This window comes from Balaenoptera ricei, chromosome 9 (assembly GCF_028023285.1).
Source record: "Balaenoptera ricei isolate mBalRic1 chromosome 9, mBalRic1.hap2, whole genome shotgun sequence".
Taxonomy (NCBI): Eukaryota; Metazoa; Chordata; class Mammalia; order Artiodactyla; family Balaenopteridae; genus Balaenoptera; species Balaenoptera ricei.
This window is the reverse complement of record NC_082647.1, coordinates 112,944,859-112,970,646: the sequence shown is the minus strand read 5'-3', so window position 1 is coordinate 112,970,646 and position 25,788 is coordinate 112,944,859. Positions and strand designations below refer to the sequence as shown.

General features: G+C 50.7%; 1 protein-coding gene across 1 annotated transcript in view; it reads left to right on the top strand.

Annotated features, from left to right (window-relative positions):
- The first annotated feature begins 9,912 nt into the window (after positions 1-9,912).
- The window catches only part of VWC2 (von Willebrand factor C domain containing 2), a 116,453-nt gene continuing 100,577 nt past the window's right edge, over positions 9,913-25,788 (top strand). The window contains exon 1 of the mRNA XM_059932918.1: positions 9,913-10,640. Coding sequence (XP_059788901.1) covers positions 9,951-10,640 — 690 coding nt within the window. The 5' untranslated portion in view covers positions 9,913-9,950. The remainder of the gene's footprint in view (positions 10,641-25,788) is intronic.

Below are 25,788 nucleotides of genomic sequence, written 5' to 3'. Positions count from 1 at the left end.
TAAGTTGTTCCTCAATAAAGTTGGTGAGAAATGTAATAATCCTGATCTAGACACTCAGGTGACCGCCTCATGGAAGACGGTGACATGATTTAATTCCCACAACTCAGTTACAATCATGAGTACGCTGATACCACACTTGGTACAATTTTAATACTCACAGACTCAGTAAGAAATAGCCGTGAACTTATTATCAAAACAGAAATAGACTCACAGACATAGAAAAAAAAACTTATGGTTACCAGAGGTGAAAGGGGGGAGGAAGGGATAAATTAGGAGATTGGGATTAACGTACACATTCTACTATATATAAAATAGGTAAGCACAAGGACCTACTGAATAGCACAGGGAACTATACTCAATATTCTGTGTATATACATATATATATGAAACTGAATCACTTTGCTGTACACCTGAAGCTAACACAACATTGTAAATTAACTATACTTTAATTTAAAAAATGGTTATTAAAAAAAAGAATCAGCAGTGCAACTTCATAAATAAATGCTGTAGTTGTGATAAGTAGAGGCCAATGACCTTAGAGGAAGCCACGCTCATTGAAGCAATTTGAATACAGGAAAATGCTGGAGGATCCAGACCCCATCAGGCATGAACCCACTCACCATGCTGAGCTCAGAACCTATGTAAATGAGGACACAGCCGCCGACACTGCCCACAGATCTTCAGGGGTGGTCCTCCTCTGTCTCCTCAAACTAATATGGTTCATTGCAGTTCTATTGGGTTCGTAGTTTATTTTTTATCTGATCTGTAAATTTACTTTTATAGGTGCTTAAAAGCTAAAGGCCTAACAGTTTGTAGTGTTTAATATTCGCATACGTTTAAGTAAAATTACAATAAAAAGAATTGAAGTAAACATTGGGGGTCTGTGAGAATATTTCTCCTTTTAAAGGGATCAATACATTATTCAAGGCTGGGAGCTGCTGAGTATTTCTAAATGGTGTTATAATTGGAAGAGACCCAGAAATCTTGATTGAATGCTGGGGCTGCCAGAAAAAAAATGTAGCAGTGTTGGCAATGGTAACTCTTTGTACAATTCAGAAACAGCTCTGCCTCTGAGCACACAGAGGCGGATTTGCTGGGATGGCATGAAAGGAATTCTTGTGTAGAAAAAGCAGTGGCTTCGTTTCTAAGTGAGAGGGCACTTTTGCGAATGCTGACAAAAGGACTAAAACCGTTGACAGTCTAACCATTATGGTGGGATTTTGGTGTCTGCAGATATATTGGGCACCGCTATTTGCATTATGATATCGTTGAATTCCATCAGTGAACCATTATATTTGCCAGGGCTTGTGAGTTTGCAAGGGATAGAAAACTCCAATTCAAATAGACTTGGGCAAAAAAGATATGCCTTAGCTTTGACCACTGAAGACACCAGTCTCCTTTGAGGCTGTGAGGATCTCACATATATTTTCAGGACTAAATTTGTCATCTCATTTTGCTTCGACTTTCTTCGGTACTGTCTCCATTTCAGGTAGAGTCTACAACCAGTGATGCCCCTGGTAGGTCCAGCCTTAAGTTTTACAAGACTCAAGTCAATGAGAAAGAGAAAAAAACTTCAATTCTCAGATGATTCAAGCAACAGTGATAGACCTGACTCTCACAGCCTCAGCAGGACCACGCAACCATCCCTGATGCGACCGTGGCCGAGGGACGGTGACCCCGGCCAGACCTGGTCCTTTGCCCCATCTGACAGCTCTGCCTGAGAAGCAGGTGGTTGAGGATGGAGTAGGGCTTGGTTCTCTAGAGGAAAACGGTCAGTGTTTGTTATCAGAAGAAAGAGAACGGATATTGGATGGCAAACATCCAGTAAAATCAGTGTGAGCATAAATAAGTAAACCTCTAATGAATGAAATAATAACAGTATCTTTGGGGCACAAGGGAGAAATATGTTTTGAACGCAGCATAGAAGGTGGGTTTGGAATTGTTTGAAAAAATTTATTCCAAGAATACTAATTAGTGAATTGGTTTCCACCTGGAAGCAAAACAACAGTGGTACCCTGAGAAGACCCACCCTTGGCCACAGAAACACGAAGCTGTGCTCATCACATCTCCGGACGAAATAAACTTCGGCTGGTGAGTTAATTTATGGGAAGATAGAATGAGGATCATGAGAATAATGGACCAAATTGAATAACTTGATGTAAAGAATAAAATGAAGACTGATGATTGTGTACAGAGGACCAACTCCACAAGTATATGATGGAGAACCCTTGCCAGTGGAGACCCGAGTAACTCTTCACTGACCAGTGGTGGTGACCAGGTTTTGAATCCCTCAACCCTCAATCAATTCCTCAAAGGATTTCTTTCTTGAATCTTGCAAGAAAGTGAGAGAGAACAGGATGAAGAGGGCACGGACAGAGCAGTGGACGAGACTTCTTCTTGGCTCAAGACTACAGAGAAGCTTCACGCTTCCTTATGCCTGGTGCTGGAAGAAAGGAGTTTCTCTGGAGAGCTAGAGATAAAACCTAACTTGCATATTTTTGAGTGAGAAGAAGAAGGGTAAGAGTGAAGAGAGCCTGGCGGAGGGCAGAAGGAAGTCGAGAGGCCCCCGAGTGCACCTGCAGGACTTCATTGCGTGACCAAGCACAGTGTGGAGGTCGGGGAGGAGCTGGAGATGCAGGCAAGGTGAGATCCTCAAAGATCACACTGTCTGCATTCTTCCCTAATTCATCTGATAAACGCTTGTCACGGCCCAGCTACATACTGCACAGGCCACAGGAGCTAGGGATACAGGAGTGACTTACGATAAGGGGGTTGGGGCATGGAAGGTGAGAGGGCTCATTAAGCAAGTATATGCAACACTGTCTTACAGATGCTCAGTAGTGTGGATTTGAAAATAAAAGGCTGTTGGCTGTGTGGGCAGTTTGATGGTGTCAGCCTTGTCCTGGTTTGCAGGTCCAAATCACCACCCCCACCCAGCGAGGACCATAGACATGGACTCCACGGAAGGCTCTGTGTGCAGCAGGAACGGGAGGAATGGTTAACATGAGACACGTGATGAATGACATTGACTGACATCCTGTCCATCACACGCTTCCCACACTCTCCCTCGGTCCTTGATTCCTCCTGGTTTATGCGCAAACCACTGACCATTTCCTTCCAGCTGTATCTCAGATTTATGACTCAGACACCGTCCCCCTAAGTTCTGGATGTCTGGATGGTCCCACGTTTGGGGTCTATGCAGAAGTAGTTTGCGGCAAGGAAGCACTTTTTATGATCGTTGTGAGGCACATGGTCATGTCGGAAGCCCAGGGCCTGAGCCCAAGCAGTGTCCCCGGCCAGGTTCCCCTTCCTCTGGTGCTGGCGTTGCTCCAGGAGCTGGTGACATCTGGAGAGCCTTGGAGATTCCCCCAGAGAACTTCAAAGTGTCCTCGGCATACTAGGGAAGGGTCAAGAGGCCAGTCAGTTTGGGGCCTGGGGGAGAAGCCATCCCAGGAAGATACACTGCCTGACTCTCCAGCAGACATGTGTGCCACCCACGTGTGCTGTGGGTCCTCCTGGAAATATGCTCTGCCCCGTACTCTGCCTTCTGCTGTGCGGTGCCATGGCCCACTTTGGGGGACCTGGGAGCAGAGTACAAACAAAGCTAGGTCTCTGGTTGTGCCACTGCCCAGTCTGGTCCATGACTCCTGGGAAGACCAGGAGCCAGAGATGCAGTCCTTAGAAAACACATCCCATCTCAGAAGTGCTCCAGAGTGGACCCCAGGCTCCCTTTATCAACCAAGGAAAAGCCTGCCCGGGGTCAGCATGGCACCCAGCACCTGCCAGGCTGCCTCCTTTGGAGCTGTCCAAAAGGAGGAGGAAAACGACCTAAATGGTGTCACCCAAGGCTTTTCTCCCTTGCTCGATGCACACAGACCCTCTCCTCCGAGGGCACGGCATGTGCCAGCAGAAGCCCAAAGCCTTGTGCTATCCTTCTTAGGCCAATCCATGCTGAGGGGCCCGGGTTCCATTAGGACTGTTTTGGAAACTTCTATATTGGTCCACGTGTATGTGGTCTGGGGGTCTGGGATGTTAATGCAGTGCAGGCCGTTATAGTATATTCGAAATGGATCCCTGGCCACTTCCTTTCAAGAAACATGCTTTTGCCACTGATTTTAGAAGAATTATCTGTGAGTCATCCATTCGATTATCTGAACAGATGCTGCTGACTTTGGGTAGAACAGCAGGAGGGATGAGTCCCCGAGGTGTGGTGTAATCAGGCAGCCTGTGCAGAGGGCCAGCACGGGAGCGGTAACTCTCCACCCCAGCCGTGGATCAAAGGCTGATCGGGATGGAGCTGTTGCCTCTGCTGACCAGTAGCCCAATCCAGAGCCGAGCTTTAGTAGCCAGCTTGCTCTGTGCACACCATAAAAAGCCACCTGAGCGCCGCAGGTGGCTTCTCTCACTCATTACGTTGAGTTAGTGGTCCGCCTTGTGCCTGACCACAAAAATCCTGCTGACCCTGATTTCAGGTGCGAGTGGCTTTTACTCCTTCTAACCCAGAAAGATGAAGACTTTACAGCTTTTCCTTTTCTCTGGCCCAAGTCCAGAATTCAAGGTAAATGCGGCTTTGCAAAGGTGTGAACTAAATAAAAGCAACCCTTAGGCATTGGGCCCAGACAATCAGGGAACAGCAGGATTTCGTGAGAGGCTCGAGGTTTTGCATTTTCTGCCCCGTCTTTACCTGGAACAGGAGTTTCCAGAAGGCTCTCCTTCCCACAGAAGCCGCTCTGCATCCCCTCCCTGTAAGGCTGGCAGGGCTGGCAGGGCTGGCAGCGCCCTCCCCGTCCATGGCCAGCCCTGGAGAAGTTCTTCCTGCAGCCACAAGCAGCTCTTCACTCGTGGAGAAAATGCACAGGGCGCTTGGCCCCTAGCATCTGCTTTCCAGTCTCCACCAGGCCCTCTGTTTCGCAGCTGTTTTTTTTTTTTTCATCCTCCTAACCTCATGCCATATTTTATCCCACAGTCTCTTTTCTACTCTCAAGCCACAAACACCACCTCTGCCCCTTCGATTCCCACAGACAACCCTGTCTCATCCCCCGGGGACAGGGGGCAGACCCAAGTTTCCTGACATCTCCTCCCACTTTATCCTCTGATGTGCCTCCCTTCCCAGGGCACCTGGTCTGACTTTTTCCTCCAAGGAGTTACCTTCCCTCAGTATTTCAGGTATCACTCCGTCCCCGATTCCTCGGAGGACAGAGACTGAGCCCCAGGGTAGGTTGGTCTGGTCTAAACATGTGACCACAAGGACGTCCCCTGATAGACCTGACAGCTCTGGTCGTTCCCATCCCCTCTGCCTCTCTGTGCTCTCAGGAGAGTAGGGCCCAGAATGTGAAGTCACGTGGGATCAGCTGGATTGGGAAGCTGGGGAGAACCTCGTGTCACGTACAGTAAGTCAGGGACAGAGCGCCACCGAGGCAGGGAGCTGTGGTACTGGACCAGAAGCCCTGGAGTTTGAGTCTGAGGTTCCAGGGTCACCTGGCTCCTGCCGTGTGAGCTGGGACCTCAGCCAACTCACAACTTCCTTGAGGTGTGGTTCCCCACTGGCAAAATGGCAAACAATAATGGTGTCCCCAAGACCAGGTGTACTGTGTGAAATAAGTGAGATGCTATGAATGGGCCCAGGACTCTGTGAGGCACAAGCACTGTTCTCCCATTTTCCCCTCCCTCCCTCTGTCCGATCCTCCCTTCCTTCTCTTCTTCCTTCCTCCCTCCCTCCCTCCCTCTCCGGTCCCATCCCCCCTTCCTTCCTTTTATCTTCTCTCCCTCCCTCCTCATTTGCCTCCTGGGCTGTAAGCACAGGAAGATGAATCAAGCACAGCTCCAGCCCCTTGTCTAATAAGCCGCTGTTTCAGAGGTGGGTGCAGACTCCATGGAGCTAAGACACAGTCCGAGGCTACAAGACCTGAAACAGAGACAGAAACAAGCCTTGGTGAAGAGGAAGGTAAATGAGTTATGCCTCAGGGCACCGAAAAGGTGAGGAGGAGGCAACTCTGAACTTGGCCTGGAACCCACCTGCCCTGCCTGCTGCTCAGGATGGGCCTGGGGCTGAGCACAGACTCGCAGACTCAGGGCTTCTGCTGGTTGGTTTAAGACTAATAAAGCAGATTAAAACAGGGCTGGGGGCAGAAACATGCCATTGTCCCAGAGCACTTTGGGGTTCCTATCCACTTGGAGATTTTTTTCTTCTTCCTTTTAAAGATGAGAAAATGGGGACCCTGAAACAGCAGTTGACTTGTCCGAGGTCACAAAACTGTCCCCTAGTGGAGCACAGTGAGACCCATGTCACCTTATTCCATGACCAGAGACCTTTCTGCTGCCACCTCTTACTCTGCAGCCTGAGAAGAATGTAGATAAAAGAAAGAAAGGAAGGAAGGAAGAAAGGAAGGAAGGAAGGAAAGAAGAAAGAGAAAGAAAGAGAGAGAGAGAGGGAGCGAAGGATTGGTGGGGGGGCGGGGGAGTGGATCAGATTCCCTCGATACCTGCAAAGTCTCTGCTGCTTCCTTGAATCTCTCAACTAATCAAGGCGGCTTGGGCATTGTTCGCCACTAAGGACAGAAATCCTTCTAAAATTACTTCTCCCCTCATCTCGTCTGACCTACCACACTGTCTCTGAGAGTCGCTGCCCAGATGAAGAGGTTGGGACACTGGGCAGCATGATTAGCCCCTCATTCTGTTAGGCCCCTTCCCGGGGGGCCCTACGGTCTCATCCTCAGGGCTCTCCACTGCGCCCACGCGCGCTGGCACAGAGGTTTTCTGATTCAAGGGCCCCGTGATTGAGGTGGGATCGGAAGAGACTTCATGATTCCCTCCATCGGACCCCCAGCCAACTTGTCAGCCAGAAGTAGAATCTTCTGCACATACTATTAGCGTTTTATTCTGATCTGTCACATCTACTTGGGGCTATGTCAGTGTAACCTTCTGAGAGGCCTTCTTGTCAAAACAAAAACAAACATGATATGTAATGACTGGAGGGCCAGATTGCTCTGTCCTACAGGCAAGTGCAACCCGTCGCTTGCCTCGAAGTGACAGGAAGAAAAGGGGGGTAGGGACTGCAAAGGCAGAAGGGCTTAAAACTTTCTGGACATTGAAACCCTCCACCCAACCCTTTTTTTCATTTTCTTGTTTTTTTGTTTTTGTTTTGGTAGATAAGGAGAAGCTTCTTCTCGCCCAGTCTTTCTGTGGCTGGGAGAGGGCCTTTCTGCAGTTCATTTAAATCTGGTTTGTCCCCTATCAAGAGGTGGGAGAGAACAGGAATTGGTCTCAAAGCACCCACCCCAGCCCAGGGCCTGACCTTGTAGGGGAAAGGTTGTGTGTTTATACATCTGAGCATTTTCAGTGATTCTAAGATGACAGGGTAGGAACCATTGCCTTGGGAATGGACATCTCTAGAATAAAAATCCCATTTTAGGGGTTAATGTGAAGTTTCCTTTTCTCCTTTATCCAAGAAAAGTAGCATGTCCATTGATCAAGATCAAAGAGTAAAAACAAGTCTGAATCACACAGGCCTCTGCTTGACAGTTTAGCGTTCCAGCGAAGTTAACCCGAAATGTTTCTATTCGGTGACAGGAGAGTGTGGGCAGGAAAGGGGGGACATAGGGATCGACCGGGGAGAGATGGGTAGAGAGTCGGAAAGCACGCTGAACGGGTTTTTATGAGTTTCTGACTCTTACACGCCTATACCTCCGGGTTTCTGAATGTAAAGAGGAAAAAAAAAAAAAAAACCCTCCCACAGGCTGCTAAGCTAACACGGCCTTCGAATTCCAAATTGAACACACTTTGGTTCTGGTTTTTCAACAGTCGCAAGACCAAGCCGTCCACGGGGAGGAAAGCCAGAGGGGGCCAATTAGGAAGGAAGAAATTAAAGGGAGGAATAAAGGAAAGGAAAAAGCCCAGATGAAAGGTCCAGCGGAGAGTGAGTGACAAGGCCGGAGGATGGCAGCCGGGGGCGGAGGTGGGGAGGCGGCTGCGCTGCAAACTGACAGGTGGGTCTCGGGCCTGGAAGGGGGCGGGTGGGTGGGAGGCCCTCCAACCCTCCAACCCCTGGGCAGCGCCGGCCGCCGCGGCGACGCCTCCCGCACCCGGGCCGCAGAGGAGGGGCGGGGAGCGCGCGGGGCGGGAGGCGGGAGGCGGGAGGCGGGCGCGCGGGCTCCCACTCCGGCCTCGGCGCCACTCGCCTGCCGCGCTCCGGGCGTCTCTTCTGCCTCCGACGCGCCGCGGATACCCCAGCCTCCGGCTGCCTGGTCCGGGGAGCTCCCCGCGTCTGCTGGAGGAGAGGAGCGAGGCCGAGCCGGGGCGGCCCCGGGGCACGATTCGTCGCGGAGACGCGGGGACCAGACCTGAGGATGAGCGGCGGAGGGCGGCCCGGGCACTGACGCGAGTTGGGGCCACGGCTCCCGGCCGCCGGCGGTGCGATGAGCCTGCCAGCGGAGACGCCCTAGCCGGTGCACGCGCCAGGCGAAGCGCGCAGGTGGGGCTGCGCTCTCCGCGGTGCGCCCCGCGCCGGGCCCCCACCGGCCGGAGGATGGGCGCCGGCGCCCCGGGGCCGCGCCCGCCGCTGCTGCCCCAGCGCCCGCCGTTAGCCCCGCGTCCGGCCGGCGCCCTGTGCTCATGTACGTAGGCGGGGCGCCCGCCCCCGGGGGGTGAGGGTCCATGTTGGGTGTCCGCGCCCGGGGCGCCCTTCCGCCTCCCTGCTGCTCGGGAGGAGCCCCCCTAACCCAAGCCCAAGTTTGTACATATGGGTGATCGCCCGGGCTGAAGTCCGCCGGGCCGGGGATGGGGGTGGGCAGAGGGCACGGACGACCCGAGCCTGCTTGAGGGGGATGGGGATGAGGGGGAGGAAGCCACCTGGAGGCGCGCTGAATTGGAGGGCGAGGGGAGTTGGAGGGCTTGGTGGAGAGAGGCTGGGTGGCCAGCATCCTGCGGCGTCTAGGGTTCCATCGGCCCCTTTGGGCGGCATAAAGTTTGGGAACCAGAGAGGCTTTCGGAGACAGGCAGAGTGAGGGGGGCTCGCCCCGCCCGGCGCCCGCCATCCCCGGCCTCCTCCACCGCACACTCTAGTGCTGCCGGGCCCCCCTGCTCTACCGCCACGACCCCTCCTGGGTCAAAGAAATTAGGCGACTGCGCGTTGCGGCCCACGCAGGGGTCTCTGGTCTGCGCCCCGAGTCGCTGAGCGGCTGCCGGGTGGCTGGTGGAGGAGCCAAAGCTTCCGAAAGCCCCGACCCGCAACCGGCAACGGGGGTTGGGCTGGGGGACAGTCACGGACCTTCTGGGCAACCGGGCCTCGGGCGTAGGGCGGGGAAGGGGCGTCTGCGCCCCGCACTGGTGGCGTTTGCAAAGTTGTTAGCATGAGTCACCGGGTCCTGGGAGCTTTCTTAGCCCCCTCGCGCCCTTCTTCCCCAAACACCCTCGGGCAAGCGAGGAAGGGTTTCCCTCTTATTTTCCTGCACGGCCGTCAGCGACCGCTCCACTGCGGAATTCTCCGCTGAGTAGCCTTTAGGGAAGTGTGGCCGGGACCCGGAGAGGGCGCCGGGCTCCGGAGTTCTGTGGCTCCATCCGAGCCTTGCAGGGGGCGCGGGCCCTGCTAGCCGCATCGCCGCTGCTCCGCCACCCGCTAATCACGAAGACACGGGGAACACTGCGGGCCGGTGCTTTTCTGGGACCCGCTTCCGTGTCCGTGTCCACAGTCTGGGATGTGTAGGACCCCGGGCCGCGCCCCGGCGCCGGGCAGGCCGCCCCTGCCCTCGGGGTCCGGCGCGTCCATTTCGGGAGCCGCCGGGCCGGGCGCGCGCGGGCCTCGGGACTCAGCTGTGCTGCTTTCTCTCCGCAGGGACGGCGGCTCCAGGCCGGCGGCGGCGCGCCCCCGGGCTGTGAATGCGACTCGCCCCTCGACCTCGCTCCCCGGCCGCCCGGCCGCCGGGACGCGGTAGGGGTTGCCGAGCTCCAGTGCGATGGCAGTTGGCGCGCTGTCCGGTTCCCTCCTGCTCACCTGCTGCCTGATGGTGGCTCTGTGCAGCCCGAGCATCCCGCTGGAGAAGCTGGCCCGGGCGCCCGAGCGGCCGGGCCAGGAGAAGCGCGAGCACGCGTCTCGGGACGGCCCGGGCCGGGTGAGCGAGCTCGGGCGCCCGGCGAGGGACGAGGGCGGCGGCGGCCGGGACTGGAAGGGCAAGGGCGGCCGCGGGCTGGCCGGCCGGGAGGCGTGGAGCAGGCAGAAACAGGCCTGGGCCGCCCAGGGCGGGGGCGCCGGGGCCGGGGACCTGCAGGGGCGGCCCCGCGGGGACACCCCGCACGAAGAGCCCCCGGCCGCCGCCGCCGCCGCCGCCGCCCAGGACGCGGCGGGCCCGGACCCAGAGCCCACGCCCGAGCTGCCGGAGGAGTACGCGTACCCGGACTACCGGGGGAAGGGCTGCGTGGACGAGAGCGGCTTCGTGTACGCGATCGGGGAGAAGTTCGCGCCGGGCCCCTCGGCCTGCCCATGCCTGTGCACCGAGGAGGGGCCGCTGTGCGCGCAGCCCGAGTGCCCGCGGCTGCACCCACGCTGCATTCACGTCGACACGAGCCAGTGCTGCCCGCAGTGCAAGGAGAGGAAGAACTACTGCGAGTTCCGGGGCAAGACCTACCAGACCCTGGAGGAGTTCGTGGTAAGAGGCGAGCGCCCGGGCGACTTTGCCCGTCCCAGGAGAGGGTGATCCGGCTCTGAGTCCCCACTTTGGAGAAGAGGCACTCTGTGGTTCTCAGAGCGGGGCGGCGCTGTGGCCGCGTCCCCTCAGCAAGACCCCTCTTTTTCAGGGCAGAGGTAATTTTTGCAAGCCGTGTGCTCAGTCCACGTGCATTCGCTCGGTCTTCACGATAAAAGGGTTTCCTTAGAGTGAAGCCCGTGGCCCTAAGGCGAACAGCCAGAGCAAAATCACTGGCTGTACTTTTAACCTTAATTGGCTGCTCCTGAGTTAAAAGTGTTGCTGCCGAAATGCTCGCCCTGTTTTCAAACACAGGGTAATTTACCCTGCTGTTTGGGATGTGTTCTTGAGCTAATAGCTCATTAAGGGAGACTATTCACGTAAATAAGCCGTTTCCCTAGATTATGTGCTGGGTATCAGGCAGATGTTCTAGAAATTAAAAGAAAAAAATGCTTGCTCAATGGATGCCAAAACATAGTCGACAGCAAAAACCAGGAGTCCAGGTTATGGTTAAAAATGGTTTTATTTTAGGTGAGTACTGGTAGTAATATTAGTAGCGCTATTTCCTGAATGCTTACTGTATGTTAGGCTCTAGGCTGCATTTTTCACCTGTATTAACTTAGCTAAACCTCAAACCACGCAGTAAAGTAGATTATTATCTACTATCTCCAGATGATAAAGAAGAGGAAACTGAGACACAGAATATTTTTAAAAGGTGTCGAAGGCAACACAGCTGTTAAGAAGCAGATTCATGTGTCAAGCATGCTTTTACCCCCTACACTCTTATTTGAACCAAAAGCCCAGCCCCACAGGGGCACTGGCGTGGATGGAGATGCCATCCAGCGCTTGTGCTGGCCGGGGTCGAACTCCGCCCGAAAGCCCTGCTTCTTCACTACCGAGCCTGGGAGACAACTGCACAGCTGCTCAGTCATTCCAGTCCCCCATGGTCGGCTCAGTCCAACTGGACTTGGCCAGTTGACTTGGCATGCCAGAGGTTTCCCGGGCAGCAGAGGGCATCCTGGCACCTCCAGCCCCCAAAGCTGAACAAGGAGGCAGGTGCGAAGGAAACCTTCAGGGTGCCCAGACCATAGCCTCTGAGATCTGCAAGTTGAGAATGTGCCCAGGATGTGACAGCGTGTAGTGAGTTTTAGGAATGAATTCCTGAGTGTTGTAGAAATATTAATATAAAAGCCGAGAAGGACAGATCTATAGGTAATGTAGAAAGTGTGGAGATGCTGGGATTTGGTCAGAAAAGATGAGTTTCCATTCTGGTTTTGCCACTAATCGGCTGCATGATGGGAACAAAGCAAATCTCCCCTCTGGCTTTCTTTTTCCTCATCTGTAAGGTAAGGGCCCTACATTCCTTGAGGGTCCTTGGAGTTCTAACAACCTGACACCCAGGGTTTATCTCCAGGCAAACCTGTTTAAGACAGTTCTTGGCTTCAGCCCTTTGGAGAGACAGACAGCTTTGATGAGAACCTACTAGGAACCAGGCCCTGGCCATTACTACAGAAGTAAGTCTGGAACCCTTCCCTCAAAATGCTCCTGGAGGACTGGGGAGCTGGGCAGATGCCTCCCCAGATGTTCTGGGGTGCAGCCTGGAAGTGCATAAGTAAAGCTGGCCATGGGAGCTGGTGGAGCCCAGAGGAGGGGCCTTCCATGTTGGCCTGGGATGGGGCTGTAGCCAAATGATTCTCTGGAGTTTTAGATTCATAGGAAAATCTAAGTGTTACAAGATCAAAGACAAGGAATTAGTTTTTAATTAATACTATTTATTGTTTGCACTGTGTGTAGTTCCATAGTCATTTCTTTTTTTTTTTTTTTTTTAGTCATTTCTTATAAGTGTCCCATGAGGTAGGCTGAGGAATTACTAGCATTTTGATCTCAAAAGCCCAAACGCATCCCAGAGCAGCCATCACAGGTAGAAGGAAGAATTCAAACTTCTGTTCTGGTTATTCATTGCTAAGTGCTGGATGTGCCATGAAGCTGCCTGTGTGTATGGGGGTGGGGGATCGTTTTTTAAAATTTTTTTATTTTTTAACATCTTTATTGGAGTATAATTGCTTTACAGTGGTGTGTTAGTTTCTGCTTTATGACAAAGTGAATCAGCTATACATATACATATATCCCTATATCTCTTCCCTCTTGTGTCTCCCTCCCTCCCACATTCCCTATCCCACCCTTCTAGGGGGTCACAAAGCACCGAGCTGATCTCCCTGTGCTATGCGGGTGCTTCCCACTAGCTATCGGTTTTACATTTGGTAGTGTATATACGTACATGCCTTGTATTGGATTCCTGTTTTCAAAAATTGGTGCATAAGTAGAATGTGTTTCCCACTCTGAGATGGGAGATGATAGCAACTAAAGGGAGATTGGAAAGATTATAATCTCAGTAAGAATTAAAATACCAATAAAGCTATTTTTAGAGTATTAAGCGCATCTTTTATCTTCAAGTGATCCTTTGTTCTTAACTTTCATCCAATCATTACCAGCTGCTAGGATGACACTGTGCCCAGCTGCTATAAAATTTTCATTATATTCCTGCTCCTATGATAGGTACAACTGCATAACGATTGCGCTGTATATATCATGCTTGTTCATTCTGTTAGTATCAGGAACACTCGTAGGCATTTCCCTAACTTAGTGTGGCTTTGTGCAAGTTTCATTCCATGAACAAAAGAGGGTGCGGTGCTTTCTGGGAGTGTTGGGAGGATAAGTGTGGAGGGGTATAGGGTCAGCTGTGAGTCCAGGGGTTTGTGGGGCACAACTGCACCTGTAGCTGCTCTGGGTCCTCCAGGCTTCCAGGAGACCCATCAAGACCTGCAGTTTGCACAGCACACAGTACATGGAAGACAGGAAAGGAAAGCATTTTACATCTGAAGCGCTTTGCGCTTCTCTGAAAAAAATGTAATTCAGTGGAGGTTGTGGTGCCATAGGGTCATGTCTGGAACGCTCCTGATCATGGCCAGGTCAGGAGAGGTGAAAGGCAGGCCGGTTCTGGTCCTCTTTCTTTGGGAGGCACGCAGGTGCTTTCTGTTCTCTGCTTTCCGAGAGAGAGTAGGTTACTGAGGGAGGCTGGGAGCTCGTGGTGGGTGCCTGAGAAGGTGGAACCCCGGATCCTTGTGCCTGTGATGCCATTGAGCACGTGTTCTGGACAGAGCGTGTCTCTTCCCTGCCCTCTCGTGCTTCTCTGTCCTGGGTATATGTCTGCAGTCCCTGTGCGCGGTGCACAGTGAGGCCAAACAAACCGAAACGTCAGAGTTCGGAGCCGAGAAAGGTTTATTTGTCACAGGGCCGTGTCAGGAGAATGGCTGGCTCATGCTCCAAAGACCCCGTGGGTTTCAGGGAAGAAGGTTTTATAGGCAAAACCTGGGGGGCGGGATTCAGGGTGTGTAACCCTCCTCTGATTGGTTGGTGGTGAGGTCACAGGGCGGTGCTCCGGGGATCTGTGCTCAGCCTGAAGTCACCATCCTCCACCGGGATGGGGGCCTTAGTTCCTGCAGAAGAGCTCAGGGATATGTATCAGATATCTGTGCCCATCCCTCAGGAGGAACTGGGACCCTCCCACATCCTGCCCTACTGTTTCTTTCTGCATTTCCTCACTCCCCTAATTAGTGACTGTTTGAATCTGCCCTTTGGAACTCAGGGAAGGTCTTGGAGGCAGAAACCTTTTTCCTACAAACAAGAAATAGAAAGCACAGAAAGGCTTGTGTACTTGGGAGGGCCCCACAGGGTCCTGCTGGGTTTCACTCTCTGCCCAGTTCTCTCTGTGCTTCAGTCCTGTCTTTCCCCTTCTCACCAAGGCTCTTTACCCCATTCAAACTCCCATTCCTTACAGCCTGGTTGATCTCAGGCGGATGTCAGCAGAAGACCTTCAGTGAAATACCGTTAAGCTGCTAATAACAATTAGAGTAATACCCTCCTCCCTCCGGGGATGTTTGCAGTTTAATTTGTATATTCAAATAAAAACATAGTTTCTAGTAGAATGTCCTCCACTGCCTCTGAAATTATACCAAGTGTCCTGTTCTTACACCAGCAGGCCTCCAACTTTGAGTAAGGAAGCTGGTCTATTCGTTTATATTTTTTATACATGAATGCTATTTCATGTGCTCTCTTGCTTCCTGGGGCATGCCATTTGTATAACAAAGTATCACAGACCCGGTGGCTTAAACAATAGAAATTTATAGCTTCACAGCCCTGGAGGCTGGAAGTCTGAGATCAAGGTGTGGGCAGGGCTGGTTCCTCCTGAGGCCTCTCTCCTTGGCATGTAGAGGACCGCCTTCTCCCTGTGTCCTCACATGGTCGTCCCTCTGTGCATGTCTGTGTCCTGATCTCCTCTTCCTATAAGGACACCACTCATATTGGATTAGGGCCAACTCATATGACCTTATTTTACCTTAATTACCTCTGTAAAGACCTTGTCTCTAAATACAGTCCCGTTCTGAGGTATTGGGTTTAGGACTGCAACACCTGAGTTTGAGAGGGGACACAATGCAGCCTGTAACATAGGGTCAGTGACCAGAGTTGACCTCGTAGGCCTGGGTCCAAGGAGGTGTAGGGAATACAGTGGGGCAAGGAAGCATCAGCAAGTATGACTGGAAGAAAGAATTTGTAGAGAAGGCACAGAGTGATGGGTAATACACGGAATGCCTGATAAACATAATTAAGCCGCCCACCCAGATCATGGTGACTTAGTGTCTATTCCATTCTGAGCTCCACTTCAGGAATTACTGTGCTGCTTACTTATGTCAGTGGATCCTTGTGTCATACGTATGAGGGCCTCACTTTTAAATTTTCCCCTGAGAGCTACCATACAGGCCAGCAGCAAGTCAAATTTGAAATTCATTAACTAAAACACAATTCCATTTTGAGCAACAAAAGAACTTGTTCCCCTCCTGGGAATCCTGATTTCTGGGGAACTGTGAAGACAGAAACAGGGTCTGCAAGCTTGTTTCCGTGTTTTGTAGAACCTAACAGAATGCATGCGACTCCCTGAGATACAAGAGAACTGAAATTTCACTTTGCTTTCGGTTGGGATGATATCAGTTCTGTGTGTCCACGTTGGTTACTGTAGCCGATCAGGAGGTCTGATTGGCAATTGTATTAAGTCTTAGAAGAAAAAGAGAAAATGAATTATTGATACGTGCTGCTTGCTGGGCTGTCTTGCAAAGCATGGGGACTCTTGGACAGAAGATCAGTGAACGAGGTAGTCACAGGTGAGATGACCCGGGACCACTGAGTCACAAGCCTCTCCTGGGGCCTCAGCAGCCGACTTGTTGCAAAATCTCCTTTCTCGGAGTTTATTAATGAAAAACAACTTACATGAAACTTGGAATCAAAAGCTCCATCTCAATAGATCTCTACTGCAATTATGAGCAAGTGCCAATAAAGAGAAAGACACAATTCTCCATATTTTTCAGTCTAATAGTATTTATATTCTTTTGGCTGATGTTACTTAAACCAAAACAATACCATTATTATTTTCCTTTGCCGAGGAAAATGAACTAAGTTGTGTAAAGTCGACGTTCTTTCCTGTAAGTCAGTTTCATGTGTGTGCTATTGCTACGACTGAGTTTGTTTTGGCTTCTAGGAAGATTTGGCAAATTCTGGACTTCTTTGTTTCTGCCTTTCTGTTTAATGCCATTTAAATGTTAACTTTTTTTTTTTAAAGAAAGGAGAGTATATATGGTTTCCCTAGACCTTTCAGGTAGGGGAAACCTAACGTGAATGACTGCTGTTTTACATGTTCCATGCAGTACTTTATTTGCATGTATGAGACAAATGCTATAAAAGTTCCCACAGGACATTTGGTCCTACCCAAAACTTCCATAAAACCTCTGGTCCATAAGATATTCCATCTCTGCCAAAAGGTCCTTGATATTTGCAAGACCATTTTGTCCGGTCCAAAACTTACATAAGATATTTGGTCCATAGCAGAAGGTCTTTGTAGCAACATGGATGGATCTAGAGATGATCATACTAAGTGAGGTAAGCCAGGCAGAGAAAGACAAATATCATATTATATTGCTCATATGTGGAATCCAAGAAAAAGATACAAATGAACTTTTTACAAAAGAGAAATAGACTCACAGACATAGAAAACAAATTCATGCTTACCAAAGGGGAAAGCAGGGGGAGAGATAAATTAAGAGTTTGGGATTAACACATACACACCACTATATATAAAATAGGTAATCAACAACGACCTACTGTATAGCACTGGGAACTGTATTCAGTATCTTGTAAAAACCTGTAATGGAAAAGAATCTGAAAAATTATATATACTAATATAATATAATACTGAATCACTTTGCTGTACACCAGAAACTAACAGCATTGTAAGTCAACTATATGTAATAAAAAAAGAAGAAAGGTCCTTGATATTTGGTCTTGTCCAAAGCCATTTGGCATGGACTCTTTGGATAGGACCGAATTTCAAGGACCTCTGGGTGTGGACCAAATGTCTTATGGAAGTTTTAGACAAGACCAATATCTGCTAACCTAAACGTTTAGTCTTTTATGTTGGGAAGAAGGAAACCAACATTCATCCATTGCTTATACATTTTATATCTTGGGAGGGGCAGGGTTTACGCAATAGACTGATGAGCTGGTGGTATTTTTTTTTTTTTTAAAGGAGAGAAAACTAAGGTTCGAAGCAGTTAAGTAACTTGACTAAAGTCATCAAGCTAGTGATGGGGAAGCCAGGATTTGAGTCCTGGTCTGTTGGACACTTCCTTCCAACTCTGCCTCTTTACCTTCCTGATCCCGTGGGGATGGAGGGGCATTTTGCGTGTGGCTGGGAGAATTTCTGGTACCTGGAAAAGGGAAGGCTTATACAGGCCTGGAGTGCCTGGCCCACTTTGTGTCTGGTAAACGCTGAATCAATTTGGGTAAGTGTTTGTTTATGTGGACTTATGTTGTGTTTTGCTCAAGCCATTGAGGACAAAATGAGTATCTGTGGCCTTCAAAGTATAAAATCTTGAGTTGTAAGGAGAAGAGGAGCACTGATCCCAGGAGCTCCCTGAGGGCAAGGAGGGAGGTTCCAGCACGCAGTGGACCGGGTACCAGATCTTGACCGTGGGTAGGACCTCAGAGGTCATCAGGCCCACGCAGGGGCAGACTGATGGCCCAACGGCCAGCTCCGGCCCAGGAAGGTGCTCTGCTTGGCTCAAGGCACATCAGATGTTTGTGTGATAGAGCAGACATTTAACAAGTGAGAGGTTCTTACAAATACTCCGATTGCTGGTTTGTTGTGAGAACGGGGTGAGCCCCAGGCGGCAGCCGTCTGCCAGAGCCAAGCTGCTCCTTGAGAAGGGCACTGGCTCCCCAGCTGACCACCTCCTCCCTTGGCGTGACTTACCCGGGGTCCTGCAGCCATGTGGCTTTGTCATGCTCTCTGTTCGCAAGTGGAGAAATTTCACCCTAGAAAATGGCTACCTTCTTCAAGATCAGACAAGCTGGCGGCATCAGAGGAGGGAGGGACCCTGGCCATGCTCTCCAGTCCTGTCCTTCAGTTGGGGTGGACAGTCAGTTTCTAGAACTTTGAGCACAGAGTCCTTACCTTCTGAAGACGTGAGCTTGTGTTCTGGTTCATCCCTGTGCCCGTGGGCAATACTCAGAACCTCCTTATTAGCGGGCGGGAAAACGCGGAGAGGGTGCTGCTGTCTCTCTCGTTATGAGAAGGAAATGAGAGAGATGGGAACCTGCAGAGCTCCGCACAAACAGCAGAACAAAAGCCTGCTGCTCTTGTGGCCTGGGGAGTTGTGCATCTCAGTGGCGGTCCTGCCCCAGCACGGCGCTTGGTCTCCAGCAAGATGGCCTGTGAATTTCCTCACCGTTAGAGAGTGACTGTAGGGGGCTGTGTGTTCCCAGAAGTATTTCCTTCTCAGATCTGATACGTCCCAACAGAAAGCTCATGCTTGCATTTATTTATTCAAAAATACTTTCTTGAATAAATATTTGCAGGTATTGGGCTACATCCTGGATATACAGTGACAAACCATCAGGTCCCTCCAATCAAGGGGCAGTGACCCTATAGAGAGTGATGTGCCCAGAGGTTGGTCAGGTGGGGTCGTGGTCTGCAGGGTAGGCAGGTGGAGGCCGCTCACCTAGATCCCAGTGCTGTTAATGCTTTGTGTTTAAATGACAGAGGAAGAAGAATCCTGGGGCAGCTTTCTAGGGAAAAGACCAGAGCCTGTTTCAGATAGCGCAGTTGTGAGATTGAGTAAAGGATACGGTTTTCCGCTCAAGTCTGCATCCCCTGTAGCCATCCTTCAAGGCACGGTTCTGATTATGTAGCCGGAAATCCTTCTTGCTGCTTATCTGTTCCAAGGCTGAGATCCTGCCAGCTGGATCTCACTTCTCCTTCTATTTCTGTCGGGCACTGGGGTGCGTCCAGGACAGAGGGTGCCTTTCGAATGGATGCAGAAAAGGATGATGTCAGACATCTGCCCGTGGCCCTGCGAGCTCTCTGGGAAGCCCTAGGCCCGTGGAAATGCATAGCAATGGAAAATTAAGATGCCGTGTGGCTCTGTGCATTTCCCCTCATGGCAGAAATGATTTTACCTGGGAATGTGGAAGACTCATAGGCTGAAAACCCACTGTTTAGAAAACTCATGAAATCCTGGATCGCATCCAATAGAACACATCTTCTCAAAAGCACAGCAGGAATGGCAAAAAAATAAGAGAAATTAGTCCATAGAGGTGGATGTATGAAACCAGAGAGGAAAGTCAGTCTTTCAGGGGAGGCTGTCTTAGGGTGTCCACTGATGCCCGGGGCCTGGACCCTTGGTACTCGAGGCCAGGCTGGGCCACGTCACAAGTCCAGGGCCCCATGTAGGGAGAGTCAGACCAGGGTACCTCTCATAAAAGCAGAGTCCCCGGAAGAGCCTGTCCTGCAAGAGGGCAGTGTAGACACACCCCCTGGACGGCCTCAGCACTGGGCGGAGCTGGGGGCTTCCCTCTCAGCAGTTGCACATGCCCTGCTGTGGATGTGGAGCCCCTAGTCATGCTTCCCTGAGTGCTCTGGATAATCCATGTGGAATATTTTTATTTAAAGTGGTCCCAGGCTTTCAGGGACCACAGGTATCTGACAAAGGCAAACACTCTCCAGCCACAGAGAATCCCCACAAATAAGGTTCCAAGGAATGTGATGTCAAAATAACAATTACACACAAGAAGAAAGAGCATCAGAAACAAGAGTCAGCCGAGACAAACGCAGTCAGATCAGACCCAGATGTTGGGATACAAACGAGAATATTTTTTTATGCACAGAGAAATAAATGCGGGAATCAAGTGGATGGGTAAACCACATCAGTATATACCAAGTACTTGCCAGCTTTGGAAAGGAATCACATAGAGCCTGTATAAAGGAATGCTACAGTAATTGGAACTAATCTTCAAGGGGAGGATTTGACAGGATGATAGGTGCAGGTTGTGAGATAATTTCGTGAATCTGGGGGTAGATTTGAAGAAGTTGCCCAGAATGAAACACAGGTGCACGGATGGAACATAGGAAGGAAATGTTTTGGTACATGGAGGATAGAGAAAGAAGGTCTAACATACATCCAATTAGAATTTTGAAAGAAGTAGCAGAGAATGTGGAGAAGATGAAGAGATAGTGCCGGAGACTTTCTAGTTGAAAGACCCCTATTTCCTGATTCAGGAATCCCAGTGAATCTAAAGAAAGATATATGTATGTGTTTGTGTATATATTATCACACACACACATATATTAAGTCTATATAAAATATTTATGTATATATACACATATATGTGTGTGTGTATATATATATATATATATATATATATATATGTATGTATATGTATAAAACCACACCTAGTGAGACTGCAGAACACCAGAGAGAAAGGAAACATTTTAAGAGGGACCACAGAGCAAAGACTTTACCTGCAAAATAACAGTAACTAGGCTGACCCATGACATCTCGTCAAGAATAGAAAATTTCCGCCAGGATTTTCCTGGTGGTCCAGTGGTTAAGAGTCCGTGCTCCCACTGAAGGGGCCATGGGTTCAATCCCTGGTCAGGGAATTAAGATCCTGCAAACCACATGGCGTGGCCAAGAAAAAAGGAATAAAAAACCCAAAGCTGTAGAAGAACATCTTTAAAGAACAAAGAGAAAATAAGCATTAATTCAATTTATGTACCTGGCAAAACTATCTTTCAGGAATAAGCCTGAACAAAAATATTTTTCAACAAAAATAGAGTGCATACTACCAAAAAACCTTTACTAAAAGAAGTTCCAGATGCAATCTAAAGGTTGAAATCCAGGAAGCAAAACAGGATCACAGAGGCACAGAGTTAAGAAAGAAGGGATCAAAACCCATCCTTCACTAAATTGCAGATCAGTAGTTCTCAACTGGGGTCCACATTGTCCTTACGGGGGAGCTTTGGCCACATGTGGAGGCGTTTGTGGTTGTCATAACTGGGGTGGGCAGATGTTACCGACATCTGGTGGGCGGAGGCCAGACAGGCTGCTGGAATCCTACAGGGTACAGAACAGCCCAACAACCAATATCAAGGGTGCTGGGGCTGAGAACCCCGACTGCCGATTACAAAAGTGGGGGTCTCCAGGGTGGTGACAGCCGAGCTGGTGGTGGAGCTCATGTTCCCGTGCCTTGCAGGGGTTGGTGTGTCCTGCACTGAATTTTGAGCTGTGAAATTTATCCTTAAACAGGAGATGCCATTAAATACAACTTTTAAATGTTCTTGGAAAAAAGTGATCGCTGGGGAGCTGGTGCAGCTTTAGGCCAAATTCTGAAATAGGTGAACATTTTCAAAGGCTCCTTCTGTCGTCCAGGGCTACAGGTCACAGGTGGCACCAAGCTCCAGTAGGCCATGGCCAACTGTTCTGCCCTTCCTGGAAGAAAATTCAGACCACTTCTAAGTGATATGCCCCCTGCTCCTGAAGCAGCTCAGAAATAAATACTAACATACACCGTACCAGACAGGTTGGCCCTTCTGTATCATGTCTTTGCATTTATATCTATCTCCCTGGTCCAACTTTAAAAACAATTTCTTAATTACATTTTACTTTTAAATTTCATACATTTTTTGAAAAAGTACCTTAATATTTTTGTTTCAGAAGGCTTGAAACAAAATACGAAATTAGTTTCAAGCAAGCCAGGACTCATATTTATTCATTCCTGTTAAGGTGTCAGGAGCCGTAGCTCTGTCCCTGGTCATGCTCTCTCATTGTTGACAGTTATGTTCTGGGGACACAGGGCCCTTGGCCAGTGGGTGTCACCGTGGCAGCTTTCTCCCCTGGGGCCGCAGTGCAGGGAGTTCCCAGGTGGCCAGGATGCTGGCAGTCCCTTCCCACGTGGAGCAGGGCCCCCCTGAGCGCCTTCGCCTCAATAGGCTGGTAGTTCAGCCATGTCACACTTGGCAGAAATGTCAGGGAGTGTGGGGTAGGAAAAGAAAGAATTCTGACAAGGCTGCTGGCTTTCCCTGGGCCTGTGAGGAACAGGGGACGCGGGTGGCCTGAGGGATAAACTGTGCTGTGATGTCAACCCCTCAGCTCAGGTCACCTCCCGCAGCAGAGTCTCCTGTGGCCTCCTGTGCCCTCCAGGGAGTCAAAGAGATAAGCTCATCTTGCTCCAGGGTGACAGCACGCAGCGGCCGACACAATTGCGTGGTCAGCTCTCAGGGGTGCATCTGAGCTCAGAGATGGATCCCTTTCTTGTGAGTGAGCCCCGCAGTCTCTTAAACCCCATTAACTGTGGAAAGGGACCTCATTAACTGGAGAAACCGCTGGGCTGGCCTGTTGTAATGTCAGGATGCTTTGGAAGAGGCTCAGCTTCAAGGGGAAGTGCAGGGGCCAAAGGTGTGAGCCGAGGATGCTTGTGTCCCGGTCTCCCGCCTTGGTCCAGCACTTGCTGGGTGATTGGCAGCCGAGGCAGGCTGATGGGAGCCAGGCTCCGACCTCAGATGTGTCCAGGTGGCCACGTCCTAGTTGGCGATGGTGAGCCTTGTTCCCGGAGCTGGGTCAGCTCTCCTCTCGTAGCACGATTTTGTGTGCCCGACGCACAGTGAGGCCAAACAAACTGAAACGTCGGAGTTTGGAGCAGAGAAAGGTTTACTGCAGGGCCATGCAAGGAGACTGGTGGCTCATGCCGTAAAAAGCCCCGAGCTCCCCCGAGCTCCCCGAAGGGTTTCAGCAAACATTTTTAAAAGCCAGGTGAGGGAGTGGGGCGGGTCATAGGGTATGTGATCAACTCGTGCACAGTTCTCTGATTGGCTGATGGTGAGAGAACAGGGCAGGGTCACAGGGGTTCACATGATCAGTCCTTAGGCTCCAGGAGGCCTGGGGCTCTGGGCTTATGGTCATCAAGCAGTTAACATCTTCCATTTGGTGAGGGTTTTAGCATCTGCAAAACAACTCAGGAAATGTGCATCAGATACTGTTATCTGGGTACTTCAGAGAGGCGCCAGAGGCAGAGGACATGGGGAGGGGTCTGTCCTGGGGAGTCCCCACTGGGTCCTGCTCAGTTACACTCTGGTCACCTTCACTGCTCCCTGCTTAGCGTTTAAACGTTATTACTGCCATCTCAAATGAAGAATGATGAAAGGGAGCAGCATGGTTTTGTTTTCTTCGTGTGTGTGTGTGTGTGTGTGTGTGTGTGTGTGAATGTGTGTGTGTGTCTATATTAGGAAGAGATACGCACATGGGTTTCAATGCATTAAGGGTTTTCCCCGTTTGCTGCAGTCCCCACCACTCCCTATTATGCACCTAGTTCGCTGCCTCGTGTTCTTACATGATGAATCCCTGAAAGAATCTGAATCTGTGATCCCTGAGAGAACCAATCCCCACGTCACACCTCACACCCATCTTTTAAAAGCCTACTCTTGGAAGACAGTTACTTTTAGTCATTTATATGTTAAAGGAAAACTATTTCCTTTTCATTGCTTCTTTCTGCTAAGGATGACTTATCCTTAATCTTTTATACTAATTCTAAAAAAAAGGGTTTAGAGCTTCCCATGTTTTAAGAGGAGTTTGGCTTTAACAAAACTGCCCCCAGGGCCTCCCCACCCCCCCTTCAGCCCCAGTCTGTAGGTGGTCACGCCCAGTTGGCATCACATCCATTCTGTTAAGGTCTTAATTTAGAAATCTGTGAATAGGCAAAGTATCTATTAGAGCTACTCCATCAAAATCTCACCATTGGACTTCCCTGGTGGCTCAGTGGTTGAGAGTCCGCCTGCCAATGCAGGGGACGTGGGTTCGAGCCCTGGTCCAGGAAGATCCCACATGCCGCAGAGCAACTGAGCCCGAGTGCCGCAAGTGCTGAGCCTGTGCTCTAGAGCCCGTGAGCCACAACTTCTGTGCCCTCGTGCCTCAGCTACTGAAGCCCACCCGCCTGGAGCCCATGCTCTGCAACGGGAGAAGCCACCACAATGAGAAGCCTGCGCACCGCAACGAAGAGCGGCCCCCGCTCGCCGCAACTAGAGAAAGCCCGTGCACAGCAACGAAGACCCAACACAGCCAAAAATCAATCAATAAATTAATTAATTAAAAAAAAATCTCACCATCACCCATACTCCCAAGTGGGAGGAGAGACTGGGCCCAGGGTCCAGGGTAGCACTCCAAGCCTATCTGTCTGTGGCCCTGGAGTTACTCCGAGCCTTGCTGGCCCTTCCTCCTCCTCTCTGCACGGCTCTGTTTGCAGCAGGCCAGGGCTGGGCGCCAGGGGCGGGTCCACCGTGGGCACACACTTGCCTCCACCACAGAAATGGGGGTGCGGGTGCTGTCTTAGCTCAGGCTGCCAGAACAAAATGCACGAGACTGGGTGCCCGAAACAACAGAAATTTACTTCTCGTTCTGGAGGCTTGAAGTCCAAGATCAAGGTGTGTGCAGGGTCTGGTTCTGCTGAGGACCCGCCTCCTGGCTTGTACACGGCCGCCTTCTCACCATGTCCTCACTTGGTGGGGAGAGGGCCCTCCTTCTCTCCTTACAAGGACACTAATCCCACCCGCTGAAGGCCTCACCCTTGTGACCTTGGCCTCATCTAACCCATATGACCTCCCAAAGGCTCCACCTCCAGAGACCATTGCACTGGGGGTGAGGGCTTCACCATATGAATTTAGGGGGGGCATTCCATTTGTAACAGGAGGCCAGCAGGTTTTTGCTGCATGTGATCGGACTGTGTGATCTGTTAGGTCAGCACCCTTCCAGGACATTCCCCAGGTCTTCAGCCCAGAAGAAGCACCCTTCTTCATTTTCATCTGTTTGCCACCAAGTGAAATACACCATGTAAACACTGCCTGCATCTTTCCCCTCATAAGTGAGTTCCTGCATGATCCATATTTATCTGAGGGAATTTTATTCACAAGAGGATTTGAAAGACATTAAGGGGTCCTGCCTCAAGCTAAACTATAAAAGTCAGTCTTTGGTGCCTGAGAAGAAAGCAGTGCCTTGTCAGGTTGTCAGACTGTTGTTCTGTTCATCTGCTCTGTGTGTGTGTGTGTGTGTGTGTGTGTGTGTGTGTGTGGTGGAGTCGTGTTCTTCCTGAGACTGGAAGCTGACAGCTCCTGGGACAGTTCTTAATTAAGTCCCTTTGTGTGCAAATCCATTCTCTGACAGCCAGTGGAAAGACAAAAAGAACAAAACAAAACCAGAATCTTCTCTGAAGGCTCAGGAAGCAGCAGCTTGCTGTAGCTCCGTGGCCATTGGCTTGTGCTGGAGGCTGGAAGGTGGCCGTGGATCAAGTTCATGTCACTTCAGGGCTGCTATTCCCATGGGAGGGAAGACGGGGGGTGGGGACGGAGGGGCTGGAGCCCTCCCTGCCGGCCCTGATGGACAAGGGGAGCTCAGACAGCGGGCGGAGCCTGGGAGACATGGGCTGCTGGGTGGGCGCCTCTGTGTCTGGGCAGGACCCTGCTGCTTCCCAGGGTGGAGACAGAGCCTTGCTCTAGTTTAAGATATTTCAGGTTGAGGAAACTTGAGTAGGGTTGGGAAAGGATTTAGTCTGAGGTGACTGTTGAAAAGAAAGCTGGGACCTGCATAGCACCTGCCAGGCTTCTTGCAGGGAGTCAGGGGAAGGTGGTCAGAGCAGGCAGGGTGGCCAGGACATACTCATGAAGATGGTACGTGAGCAG